Here is a 13505-nt window from a genome sequence, read left to right on the forward strand (position 1 = left end):
ACTGAGGGCTGAATCCTGCTATGGATCCATCCAGAATTCTCCTGCCTGCCCATTGGTTCAGGGGGATTTCCCTCTGGAACCTGGCATCCCTGCAGGCTTCACTGTCATGTGAAAGATGAGTGAGGGTCATTGCAACTTGGCTGCATTTTATTGAAATAAAATTAGGTGGGGGGCCCCTGCCAAAATGGCCCTGTGATGCTGTGCTTGGAGTTCTAAGCCATACATGCAAATTCCTAGCAATCCTGATACTTCATGAGTACCCAAAGCCTCATTCAGCCTTCCCATCTGACTGCACACATACCCCAGGCCATGGTGTGAAGAGCAAAGAACAGTGAGGGGTGATAGGGAATGGATTACAGAAGTCCTGGCTCCCAACCCCCTCTGGAGCTGGCACAGAACCCAGGAGTCCTGAGTCCCAGGTCCCTTATTTTAACCAATAGCTCCCCTCCCTGACCTGGGACAGAGACCAGGAATCTGGGCTCACAGCCCCCAACCACTAGACATCACTCCCCTCCTCTCCCAGAGCCAGGGACAGAACCCAGGAGTCCGAGCTCCTAGCCCCTCCGCTCTAACCACTAGGTCCCCCTGCTCTCCTGGAGCCAGGGCAGAAGCTGGGAGTCTGGGCTCCACCGCTGCGCAGCTGCCTACCCAGCCCCGAGAACGAGCGGCGCTCCCTTTAACTGTCCTTAGGGAGAGTCTGCAAACTCCCCGGGGCTGGGGCCCCGCGGCGGGCGCGACGGGTGTGGGCGGGCCGACCGGCCCCGCCCTTTGACGACGCCCCCTGGGCCCCGGGAAGCGGGCGCCGCCTGCGCGGGCGGCTATAAAACCCTCCGGGGCCAAGCAGCGCCCGTTGCTGCTGGTGCGAGAGACCAGCCAGCTCCACCCGCCCCGCAGCGACCCTGCCTGCCCAGCCCCATGGCCTTCCCTCTGGTGAGTCCGCCGCGCCCCTCCCCCCGCCGAGCCCGGGGGGCGGGGTGGCACGTGCTGGCCGGCGCGGAACCGCGTGTTGGCTTTCGCGGGCGGGAGGGGGCGGGGCGCGCGAGACTCCTCGTGACGAAGTGTTGGTGGTAGGTAGAAGGGTGGGGGCGGCTGCTCTAGCGGGGGGCTCCGTCGGGGTGGGGGGCAGACATCACCCCCCGCGCGCTGTGTCTGAGCCCTGCCCAGCCCCCTTGGCTCGCGGTGGGTGGCTCGTGCCTGGCGCGGGGACAGGCCGGCCAGCAGGGGCAGGTCTCGGGGCGCTGCGGCCCGCGGGGAGGGTTCAGGGCACCAGTGGCGCAGCCAGACCCGCTGGGATCTGACCGCGCCAGTTTGCCGCTCTCGCTCTGCGGAAGTTTCTGCGGCCGGCCTGGAGCAGGGGGCGTAGGGTGCAATGGCCAGCAGGTGCCGGCGTCAGCGGCTCGCCGGGCATCGAGACCCGCCCTCTAGCCCCTCCTGCAGCCCAGCTGCGAGCTCTGGTGCTGGGGCCGGTAGAGTGCGTGTGGGCTTCCACCCTCGCTGCGCAACGTCCAGTTCCCCGGGCTCCCCTCTCGGCGGTGCTGCTGGCGTGGCCTGCGCGACCTCGGCCCCCGTGCACGGGCTGTGGGACCCGGCTGCATGTCTGGGAGGGGAGCAGCCTGCCGCCCTGCCCTGCACGCTTTAGCTGGGGAGTTCGCAGGGGCTGGCGGCTCCGGGGCGGTGAGTGGGTGAGGTGCGGGCTCCTGGCTAGGGTGTCCCGGCGCCGGCTGGGGAGCTGGACGGCGCTAACTGCCCGAAGCGGTGGGGCGGGGTCCTGGCGGGGCGCTCCGCGCTCGGCCCCTTTAAGGGCCGGTCCCCGCAGCGCCAGCCGGGCCGCCCCCTCACGTGGTTTCACACGTTCGCTGAGGAGCCCGGAGCAGCAGCCGCGGCGGAGCCGCCGCCCGGGCGCAGACACGCCCAGCCCGGCCGGGGCAGCGGCACCTGTTGGCACCGGTAGGAGGGCGAGCCCGCCAGGTGAGGGCCGGTCGGGGCTGCAGGGCGACCCCCGCCGGAGGATGCTTGGTCATCGCTGTGCCCCGAGGGCGCCCCGGCCTGAGGCCCCGGCGCTGCTGAGGGGAGGGTTCCAGCCGCTCCCTGCGGATCTGTCCGCGGTGGGTGAGGGGCTCTCACTGCCGGCGGGGCGGAGAGGGGCCCGGCCTGCGGGGCAGGGTGAGCCGGTCCTGAGTCCGGGCTACCAGTGGGGCGCTCTCTGTGCCTCCCCCACCCGCGGCTGGGAAGGGCGCTGGGCCGGGTCGGCAGCGGGTCAATCACCCCTGCCGGGCGCTGCTCGGTATGGCGCAGAGGCCCTGGACTCGCACTGTTTCCAGCTTCTCGGGTGAGAGCAGCTGTCAGCGTGGGGCGGGGGAGCCCAGAGGCACCGCTCTCGGCGGGGAAGGCTGGTCCAGCGTGAGCCGCGGTTCCGTGCTGCCGCACCTGCTGCTGCTCTGGGGTAGGGGAGTGAGCACAGCGCTCTGCTTGGACTGACAGGAAAGGGGGTTGGAAAACCAAAGTTTGAATTAACTATTTATGGTAAGAAATTAGCATAAGCACTTGGGCTCAGATCTCTTCTGTAGTGTACCTTACTTTGCTATGATTTCTGCCAGCCCCCCCTTCAGGCTTGGGCTGAAGCCCTACTCCTTTCCCTTATCTTGTCCTACTGTGAGCAAGGAGACTAGCACTTGGTGCTTCACTGCCTGGTATTTTTCCTAGCTAACCTTTAGAGACTCAGATTGTACAGAACCTCTCTTCAAAGGTACAGCTCAATCCGAACATTGGGGGCTTGTGAAGAAAACACTAAATCCCTTAGGAAGAAAGGTCTGCATGCTGTAAGAAGTTGTCAGATAAAACCCTGGCTAGCTTGTCTGCCATAGTTGCTGCTGCCTATTAGGGCACATATGGCTAGGATGTCACCAGGGAAACGTGCAAGCAGACCTCTCAGGATTTGTTTTCCTGTAATGATTGCTGGCTAGAAGGTGTGTATCCAGACTGAGGTTTGGAGAAGTACACAGAGGATATGGGTCCTCAATCCTTCACATTTCATAATGAAAGCTATTCTATGCTCTTCTGACTTTAGAGCTTGTGTAAAGAACCAGATCCTTGCCCCTGGAGATGGAAATACCTGTGCTTAAAACGGAAGACAGTTGTGCAACCTTTTCCTCACACCTAGGGACTGTGGAGCCCCATTTAAAGGTGGGGGCAAATCTGTCTCCCTCTTTACCATTCAGCTGCCCCCAACAGCAGCCTGACCCCTTTGACCCATGAACCCCTACACCAGGTGGTCTCAACCTTTCTAAGCCCCCCAAGTGCTGTAAAAACTCCATGGCCCACCTGTGCCACAACAACACTTTTCCTGCATGTCCATTAGATTAAAAGCCAGGGCTGGCATTAGGGCAGAGGGTAGCAAGCAGGGCAATTTCCCAGGGCCCTGCAAAGCGAAGTTGCTTGTGCTTGGGTTTCAGCCACAAGCAGCAAGGATTGGGCTTCAGCTTTCTACCTTGGGGCCCCAGCGAGTCTAACACCTGTCCTGCTTTCTGATTTATTTTCTGAAACCTACTCACAGCCCCCCAGGGGGCCCTGGGCCCCTGGTTGAGAGCCACTGCTCTACAGTCTGAGTGGCATGGCAACCTGGTGCATGGGGTTAGCAGTTGCTCAGATTTGTTCTGTCCAAAAAGTGGTTGGGCCATGACCATGGTGCCCCTCAACTCCATTGACCGTCTGACTAGCTGAGTGGCTCTGGTGATGCAATATAGTGCTCTAATTATAGCATCACTTATTTGTCTTAGATAAGAAAGTGGGTAACTTGAAGCATTAAATGATATTGGGAATTATGTCCAAAGTGCTGTAATGCCATAATGTAGTGTTTAACAATAGCCATGGGTGTTTATCTTCTCTCCCCCAAAGAACACTGTTGAATTAGATAATCAAAACTCTGTTAGTCCAGGGTCAAACTGAGGGGTGGGGTCAGATGCTTGCTGCAGCAGCTGGAGAGACTCCCAGACTAAGGCCTGGTCTTGTATTTAAAAACTAAGTTGTTGTAGCATGGCCCTCAGAGGTGTGAATGGCACCGGAGCTGTGCCAACCTAACACCTGGTATAGACATAGCTCGGTCAATGGAAGAATTCTGTTGACCTAGGTACTGCTATAGATTACCAACAAGCCTGATCAGTTAAACTGACCTAACCCTGGCCTAGACTGCTCTAGGTCAGTGAAAAAACTCTATTGACCTAGCTACTGCCTCTTGGGGAGGTGGATTACTTGTCCTATGCCAATAGGATTAACCCTCCACATAGATGGGGGTTTAAACTGGCACAGTTGTCTTGTTTATGCTTGAAATGCTACCACAGTAATGGAAGAACACCTTCCATTGCTGTAGGAAGTTTCAGCACTACAGTGCACTGTGGCTGTCCTACTGCAGTGGCTGTAGTGTAGTCAGGGCCAAAGGCCATGAGGGGGAACTCCATAAGCCCCAGCTTCACTTGGCTCCAATGGGCAGCAGCTCTTAGAACTGCCTCCTCTTTGCTGCCACAGCTGAGGGCTGGGCACTCTCCCAAATTAGGTCAATATAGTGGTGTTGCTCAGGGATATGAAACTCACCCTGAGATGTAGTTAAGCCAGAGGTGGGCAAACTATGACCTGCAGGCTACATCCGGCCCATGGGACTATCCTGCCCAACCCTTGAGCTTCTGGCCAGGGAGGCTAACCTCCGGGCCCCTCCCCCACTGTCAACATCTCCTGCAGCCACGCTGCCATGTGGGCAGCACTCTACACAGCAAGGTTGCATACTCCTGCAGGGCAGAGCGGCAGTGTGTCTGGCTCCAGCCAGGTGGCGCGGCTGCCAGACATGTTGCTCTGAGCAGCGTGGTAAGGGGGTTGGGTTAAGGGGTGGGGGGGTCCCAGGGGGCAGTCAGGGAGCAGGGGATGGTTGGATGGGCTGGAGGTTCTGGGGTGGGGGCAGTGGGGGGGTGGGGTCCTGGGGAGGGTTGGATGAGGGGCAAGGGGTCCCAGGAAGGGGCAGTCAGGGGACAAGGAGCAGGGGGCATTGGATAGGTTGGGGGTTCTGAGGGGGGGCAGTCAGGGGGTGGGAAGTGGGAGGGGTCAGAGGGGGCAAGGGCCAGGCTGTTTGGGGAGGCACAGCCTTCCCTACCTGGCCCTCCATACAGTTTTACAACCCCCATGTGGCCCTTGGCCCAAAAAGTTTGCCCACCCCTGAGTTAAGCTGACTGTGTAGTCAGCCAAAAGCCATGGGGGGAGGGGGAAGGGAGATCCATAAGCCCCAACTTCAATGGGCAGCAGCTCTTAGAACTGCCTCCTCTTTGCTGCTGGAGTTCTTCCACTGGCCTAGCTGCGTCTCTGAGGTAACATTACGGCAGTAGTAAGCATCTAAGCTGCCATGGAACAGCTGCTGCTGTGGCCTCTCTAGTGTAGATATACCATGAGCCAATAGTTCTCAACCAGCAGTATGTAGAGGTCTTCCAGGAGATGCATCAAATATCTAGATATTTGCATAGTTTTATAACAGGCCACATGAAAAGCACTAGCAAAGTCGGTACAAACTAAAATTTTATACAACCAGTGACTTGCTTATACTGCTCTAGATACTATGCACTGAAATGTAAGTACAGTATTTATATTCCAATTGATTTATTTTATAATATAGTAAAATGAGAAAGGAAGCAATTTGTCAGTAATTGTGTGCTGTGACTCTTGTATTTATCTGATTTTGTATACACTTAATTTCAAAGTGAGGTGAAACTTTGATTCGTCTTGCATACCCCAACTCCTGAAAGGGGTACTGTAGTCCGGAAAGGATGAGCCACTGCCCTGGGTTATACCGGCCATGATCTCTCCTGTGTCTTTCAACTTAGATGCCATTGTGGACTTCTCTTAAATTGGTACCATTGGAATTTGTTTCCTTTTCCTAATCTGTTCTGCTCCCCATCACTAGTTACCTTACTAATCCAGTTTTCCTGCATTTGGCTCTTCTGAAGCCATGTCACAACTCCTTGCATTTCCTTTCAGAGGGACCTGTAGTCCAAAGTTCTTATTGGGTATCTTAGATATATGTATCAAGGGAATCCTGGGTCTCAAAATAAAAAATCCTGAGAAATGTTAAATACAGAGTATTGTAAATTTCCATCAAACAAAACGTTCAGATCTGTTATGCCCAGCTAGGTTGAGCCTGGTCTCAGGCTGGCCTACAGAGGTCTTTCAGAGCTGCTGTGGATAGGCAACTCTAATCTCAATAAATCAGTAATTGCCAGAATGGTTCAGCATCTTGCTAGCAGGAACTGTTTAACATGGCTTCCTTGCTAGTATAGACAAGATTGACCTATGCAATAGAGTATATCCTCCCTGTGATATATTAATCTTCTGTACTGCCTCTGCTGGCCTGGGAAATGGTATTGAGCATTGTTAGGCAGAGCTATTTAAGACAGTTATGTCACATGATAGAGCAAATTCAGCTTAGTTATGGTTTGGGCTTGAGCATGAATGTGGGAGTCCAAACCCCCTCCACCACAACAGAGCCCCCACTAATGTCCATGGGAAATCTTCATAAAGAAGGGTGGAGTCTGGCCTTTGTTAATATTTAATATTCTACTTTCCCACTCCCTCCACTATCCTGCTCTTCAGCCACTGTTTCTGCCCTATATTTCTTCCTTCTACAGCCTCCTGTCTGCTCACTTTCCCTGTTCTGTATTGCCTTTCTTGCAGCAATTCCTGGGCTTCTGCCTCACCCCTCTCCATTCTGTTTGCTAAAATGCAGTGCAGTAGCTAATCTTGACAGTGCAGTGTCCTACTATTATACCCCAGAGAAATCAGCTGGGCAGGCTCTGGCCCATGGGTACTGACATCCTGGCTTAAAGATAGTTAAGGCAGATGGTCTTGCTTGAGTCCTGTCTACACTACAGAATCCTCCATATGAGGGGAAAGGGGAGGGTTGTCTAAATTGCACAGTAGTTAGTCCCATTTTGCAGTATAATGATGCCACAGCATGCCTTACCCATGTTTCCACAGTATGAAGGCTTTGGACTTAATGTTATTTGGGAACATTATAATCATAATTTGTTCCACTTGACTGGAACAATCATTGGGCTTGTGATTTGTCAGTGTTCCTATGTTCTAACCAGGTCCCTGACAGTTGACTTTGTCTGAAGCTGTACGAGAGCATACATAGCATGTGCTCCACAACAAATTCTCTCTCAACCCTTTGGGCCACCTAATTGGTCATCACAAACTAGTATGATATCCTGAGAGGTAGGTCAAGATAGTTGGGGTGAAAGGGAAATGTTAGCCAGATGGAGGAGGACAGGTTGCCCTGTCCTGTACTATATGAAGAAAGAGGTAGTGAGGAAATGGGGAAACAGGAAGACTATGGACAGGTCTGCATGTAAAATGGTGCCTGGGCACAGCTGCACTGTTTAAGTGAAGCCAATCCTATGCTGGAGCTAATCCATCTCCTGTGGAGGTGGTAGGAGAAGCTCTCCTGTCAGCATAGCACTGGCTACCCCATGGTTCACTAGGTCAGTAGAACTACATGGCTCAGGGATGTGGATTTTTTATCCTCACCTTCCCCAAGCATGTAGTTATACAAATATAGGTCTGTAGTATAGACCTAGCCTATGATGCACAGTGCTTAGGTGACTACTTAGTCATGTTACTGGAGCTGTGGAAACTTCAGGACTCCTGAGTACAGGGAAAGTGAGAACTGGGTCAGACTGCTGCTTACTGACTGTAACTAGGTTAAAAGGGCTAGTATTAATTGCTTTTTGCAGGGCCAGTCACTTTATTGTGCACTCTGCTCCCTGCATTTGGCAAGAATTAACTTGTTTGAAACCAGAGCAGCTGAAGCCAGCATGGCTCTTCCTTCTGTCTGTGCACTAGCATGACAATATTGATGCTGTCAGGAATGTGCTGTGCACATCATTCCACAATTTGTATAGATGTGGTGTTTCATTGTGAACACTAATGAGCCTGGGTTGCTAGGAGAGGCATAACCCAATGTAGTTCCTGTTAACACCAAAATGGCAGCAGCTGGTTTTGGAGGGGAAGAACAGTATGCAAAGCTGGCATCCATAACATCTTACTAAAATCTTGAAGTTCAGGCTGCTCTCACATCTGATCAGGTATGTGGTTCTCATTAATTTGTTTGTATTCCCTTAACTGGGTCTCAACACCAACACTCAGTTTCCAGTAAGCATTAATGGAAACTTCAATGCTACAGTGCCAGATCCTGCAGGAATTAGATTGATGCACTGTTTCCAGGAATGTAGTGCTCTTGTCCTTACTGTGATAGTATGTGAGGCTCCATTTAAACATCTTAAACTTGGTGGTAGGAATTTAAGGAGGCCAAAGTAAAGTTTAGAGAGTGGCTTTTGTATGTCTCCTATCATTGGGCAGTGTCTGTAGAAACACCACAGCAACAGGAGAGAGGCCCCAAGCACTCTTCTCAGCTAGTCAGGGCTCAAGTTGTGTTCCAGACTTGTAACTTTCCACACAGTCAGTACCCCAGGAGAAGTGAAGTGTTTGACTCTAACAAGGCAGCTGGCAGCCAGATTGGAAACACTTCCTTCCATAACCTCATTGGGGGTTTGGTTGAATTTGCATTGGTTCCCTGGAAAAACATGGCTGTTTAGCATGAAGGGCTGAATGGCTTTCCCCTTCACACCTTCAAAACTGTAAACTGCTCCTTTACCTACCAATTGTGAACTGAATGACAAGGCTGGAAAAGCTGTTGATTGTTGGAGGAAGGTCTTGCTACATGAACACTAGTGTCTAGGTCTCGATTATCTAGCTCAATGGCCTCCAAACTTTTTTGATCACGCCCCCCTATCAGTAAAAAAAATTGAGCACGCACCCCCTGCCATACCATGGGGCCAGCTCTACCATTTTTGCTGCCCCAACTGCTGAAGTGCAAAAAAAAAGCTGCTCGGACTCTCGCCCCAACTGTCAAAATGGCGCTGCTCCGGCAGCACTCCTCCTGCCACACCCCCTGAAGGATCCTCTTGCGCACCCCCTGGGGTGCACACACCCCACTTTGGAGACCACTCATCTAGCTGACACTGAGGTAAGAAAAGTCCTCTGAACAACTAAGGACTAACCTACACTGGCAATGTTAAAGCTCTGCAGCAGCAATGCTTTACTGTGGCTTGTGTAGTTGTGGCAGAGCTCTCCCAGTGCTCTTTATTTAAAGTGTCTGCTCCCTGGCATTCTGCATCTGAAACCAGTCTGGTTCCAGTTAGAGCTGTGCAGAGGATAAAAGTTCCATTTTTGCAAAGGACTTTGAGATTAACATTTTGTGGTAGTCTAATTAGGACCAAAATTTTGAAATTCTCAAGAAAATTCTTGAAACTTCACTTTGGGTTGATCAAACTGTGGTGTGTTGGTGTTTGACAAAATCAAAACTGCATATCTTGATTTTACTTTTATTAATGCAATACAAAATTCAAAACAAGTGGTTTCAAAACCAAGTCAAAATACTTGCTCTAAAAATAGCAAATAGGATGTTTTAACATCAGAAATTTCCATTTTTTTCAAAGCAAAACTTTGTCAAAATCAACACAATTGCATGAAGCATTTCAACACCAAAGCTGTGTTCTCTTCCAGAATGGTTCTGAGATTGTTCTGGCCAGCTGTTTCCAGCCAAAGCATTTTCTAAGGGCCTGTCTACACTAGATTGTAAGATTTCCCTCACTAGTTCAGCTCCACTGGCATTAGGAGCATTGAGATACCAGGTATCTTATGTTGAGTTAGACAGCTTAGGGCTTGTCTACACTAACTTATTTTGCTGCCTTAACTATGTCAGTATAGTCAGGGCTTAAGTTTGCTTGGTAAGTGGGGAACAAACCTCACTGTGTTCTAGAGCAGGTAGGGACCTAATCTAAACCTGGTTTTGCCTAGACTACCCTGAGTGACCACACCATGTTCTGTTTCCTTAAACTGTTCAAATCCCACTATAAAACTTCATGTTGCATTCTAAAAAAAATAGCTTTTCCAGCAAGTTTAGATGGAACCAGCTCAGGCTCCAGGGCTGAGAGAGCATTGGTTAAGGGAAGTCCTGCACGAGCAGCATTACTGCAAAGTACCCCTGTACATCAGCATACTTCAGCCCCACAAGTGAGACCCCACTCAGCACAAGAAGGGAGCTCAGTCTCACCGGGCCTCTTGAAATGTGGTTTCAGCTGAAAGTCAGTAAAATCCTGAGTTCTAATTAGTGTCCACTTCACTTCACTTCTGAAGCCTCATAGCTGGCAGATAACTCCCTTTGGTCACGAACTCATGCTGGGCCTCAACTCTGGCTCATTAGTTTGAGGACGTGAACCAGTCTTCTGAGTCATCACTTCCATTGTCTATCTTGAAGCCCCACTACTCCTCTCTAGATTCAATGAAAACCCTTCCTCTCATCATCCCTCAAGACTGAGCCAGTGATCCAGCTTCCCTCCTGCTATGTCAGTCTAGCACATCCTGTTTCCTCTTTCAGTAGTAGTTGTGTGGAAGCACTTCAGGGAGCTTCATATGTCTAAATACATATGTTCTTGGCTGTGAGTGAGGCTGTTAACATGTCTGGTAAACTAAACACATCCTTGCAGTTGCGCTGGCTTGTTTAAGCCCCACCTGGTCAGCCTTTTATGTAGTAATTTGGTTCTGCTCAATCAGTTGGAGACAACCCAGTACAGACCCCTCTCTGCAAAGACTAATGCTTCAGCAGTTCTCCATGCTGTCACTTCATCCTGCATCAGCACAGATGCTGCTTGTTGGAGCTGGTTCTCCAGACCTTCTGTATTGGTGCTTTAGTCTGAGTAGCCCAGTATCACTTTACCTTTATCACTGCTTCCTTGGTCTTGTACCAAAGCTTTTGGCAGCATCGTAGAATATCAGGTTTGGAAGGAACCTCAGGAGGTCATCTAGTCCAACCCCCTGTTCAAAGCAGGACCAATCGCCAACTAAATTATCCCAGCCAGGGCTCTGTCAAGCTGGGCCTTAAATCTACAAGGAATGAGATTCCACCACCTCCCTAGGTAACGCATTCCAATGCTTCACAATCCTCCTAGTGAAAGTTTTTCCTAATATCCAACCTAAACCTCCCCACTGCATCTTGAGACCATTACTCCTTATTCTGTCATTTGCTACCACTGAGAACGGTCTAGATCATCCTCTTTAGAACCCCCTTTCAAGTAGTTGAAAGCAGCTATCAAATCCTCCTCATTCTTCTTTTGCAGACTAAACAATCCCAGTTCCCTCAGCCTCTCCTCATAAGTCATGTGCTCCAGCCCCAATCATTTTTTGTTGCCTTCTGCCGGATTCTTTCCAATTTTTCTACATTCTTGTAGTGTGGGGCCCAAAACTGGACACACTACTCCAGATGAGGTCTCACCAATGCCGAATAGAGAGGAATGATCATGTCCCTCGATCTGCTGGCAATGCTCCTACTTATACAGCCCAAAATGCTGTTAGCCTTCTTGGCAACAAGGGCATACTGACTCATCTCCAGCTTCTCATCCACTGTAACCCCTAGGTCCTTCTCTGCAGAACTGCTGCCTAGCCATTCGGTCCCTAGTCTGTAGCACTGCATGGAATTCTTCCATCTGAAGTGCAGGACTCTGCATTTGTCCTTGTTGAACCTCATCAGATTTCTTTTGGCCCAATCCTCTTATTTGTCTAGGTCCCTCTGTATCCTATCCCTGCCCTCCAGCATATCTACCACTCCTCCCAGTTTAGTGTCCTCTGCAGACTTGCTGAGGGTGCAATCCACACCATCCTCCAGATCATTAATGAAGGTATTGAACAAAACCAGCCCCAGGATCAACCCTTGATACCAGCTGCCAACTAGACATGGAGCCATTGATCACTACCGGCTGAGCCCAATGATCTAGCCAGCTTTCTAACCACCTTCATCCAGCCCATACTTTAACTTGCTGGCAAGAATACTGTGGGAGACTGTATCAAAAGCTTTGCTAAAGTCAAGGAATAACACATCCACTGCTTTTTCCCCCATCCCCAGAGCCAGTTATTTCATCATAGAAGGCAATTAGGTTAGTCAGGCATGACTTGCTCTTGGTGAATCCATGCCGTCTGTTCCTGATCACTTTCCTCTCCTTGAAGTGCTTCAAAATTGATTCCTTGGGGACCTGCTCCATGATTCCCCCCTGCCCCCCGGGACTGAGGTGAGGCTGACTGGCCTGTGGTTCCCTGGATCCTCCTTCCCTTTTTTATAGATGGGCACTACATTAGCCTTTTTCCAGTCATCTAGGACCTGATCGACATGAGTTTTCAAAGATAATGGCCAATGGCTCTGCAATCACATCAGCCAACTCCTTTAGCACTCTCAGATGCAGTGCATCCTGCCCCATGGACTTGTGCTCGTCCAGCTTTTCTAAATAGTTCTGAACCACTTTTCTCCACAGAGGGCTGGTCACCTCCTCCCCATACTGTGCTGCCCAGTGCAGTACTCTGGGAGCTGATCTTGTTTGAAGACGCTCAAAAAAAGCATTGAGTACATTAGCTTTTTCCACATCCTCTGTCGCTAGGTTGCATCCTCCATTCAGTAAGAGGCCCACACTTTCCCTGACCACCTTGTTGCTAACATACCTGTAGAAACCCTTCTTGTTAGTCTTAACATCCCTTGCTAGCTGCAACTCCAAGTGTGACTTGACCATCCTGATTTCACTCCTGCATGCCTGAGCAATATTTTTATACTCCCTGGTCATTTTTCCAAGCTTCCACTTCTTGTAAGCTGCTTTTTTGTGTTTAAGATCAGCAAGGATTTCACTGTTAAGCTAAGGTGATTGCCTGCCATATTTACTATTTCTACACATCAGGATGGTTTGTTCCTGCAACCTCAATAAGGATTCTTTAAAATACAGCCAGCTCTCCTGGACTCCTTTCCCCCTCATGTTCTCCTGGGGGATCCTGCCCATCAGTTCCCTGAGGGAGTCAAAATCTGCCTTTTTTTTTTTTTTTTTTTTTGAAGTCCAGGGTCTGTACTCTTCTGCTCTCCTTTCCTCTGGATCCTGAACTCAACCATCTCATGGTCACAGCCTCCCAGTTCCCATCCACTTTTGCTTCCCCTACTAATTCTTTCCTGTTTGAGCAGCATGTCAAGAAGAGCCCCTAGGTGGTTCCAGCACTTGTACTAGGAAATTGTCCCACTACAGTAATCTGAATCTTACCTCTTTATTTGGTAGGCTTCACTAACAAACAACTTGGGCTAGTGATGTGCAGTCTTTATGCTACCAAGATCTAGAAAACTATATCTAATGTGCATGTGACTCTACATCATATTCCTGGAGTACCCCTCACCATAGTATCAATATACTGAGTGGAAAAGTCTCTTCTGTCCATGACTCAAGGCTGTTCTGAATTGCTGCTCAAATCAGCATGGAAGCTGCTTTACTGAGAGCTTGTATACACTTAAAACACTGCAGTGGTGCTGCTGTAGTGCGTCAGTGAAGACACTACCTATGCTGATGCCAGGGGTTCTCCTGTCTATGTAGGTACTCCACCTTCCAAAGAGG

The 13505-nt window shown here is 50.6% G+C and overlaps 1 protein-coding gene across 8 annotated transcripts in view; it reads left to right on the forward strand.

Moving 5' to 3' along the window:
* The first annotated feature begins 790 nt into the window (after positions 1–790).
* The window catches only part of CPEB1 (cytoplasmic polyadenylation element binding protein 1), a 75791-nt gene continuing 63076 nt past the window's right edge, over positions 791–13505 (forward strand). Inside the window, exon 1 of one of the 8 annotated variants that reach the window (XM_034783850.1) lies at positions 791–930. In XM_034783850.1, the coding sequence (XP_034639741.1) occupies positions 916–930 (15 nt within the window). In that variant the 5' untranslated portion in view covers positions 791–915. Of the gene's footprint in view, positions 931–1037; positions 1068–1844; positions 1969–13505 lie in introns of those variants that run through there. The other 7 variants (XM_034783851.1, XM_034783860.1, XM_034783853.1 and 4 more) reach the window with 7 other exon arrangements.

Source organism: Trachemys scripta, chromosome 10 (genome assembly GCF_013100865.1).
Source record: "Trachemys scripta elegans isolate TJP31775 chromosome 10, CAS_Tse_1.0, whole genome shotgun sequence".
Classification (NCBI taxonomy): Eukaryota; Metazoa; Chordata; order Testudines; family Emydidae; genus Trachemys; species Trachemys scripta.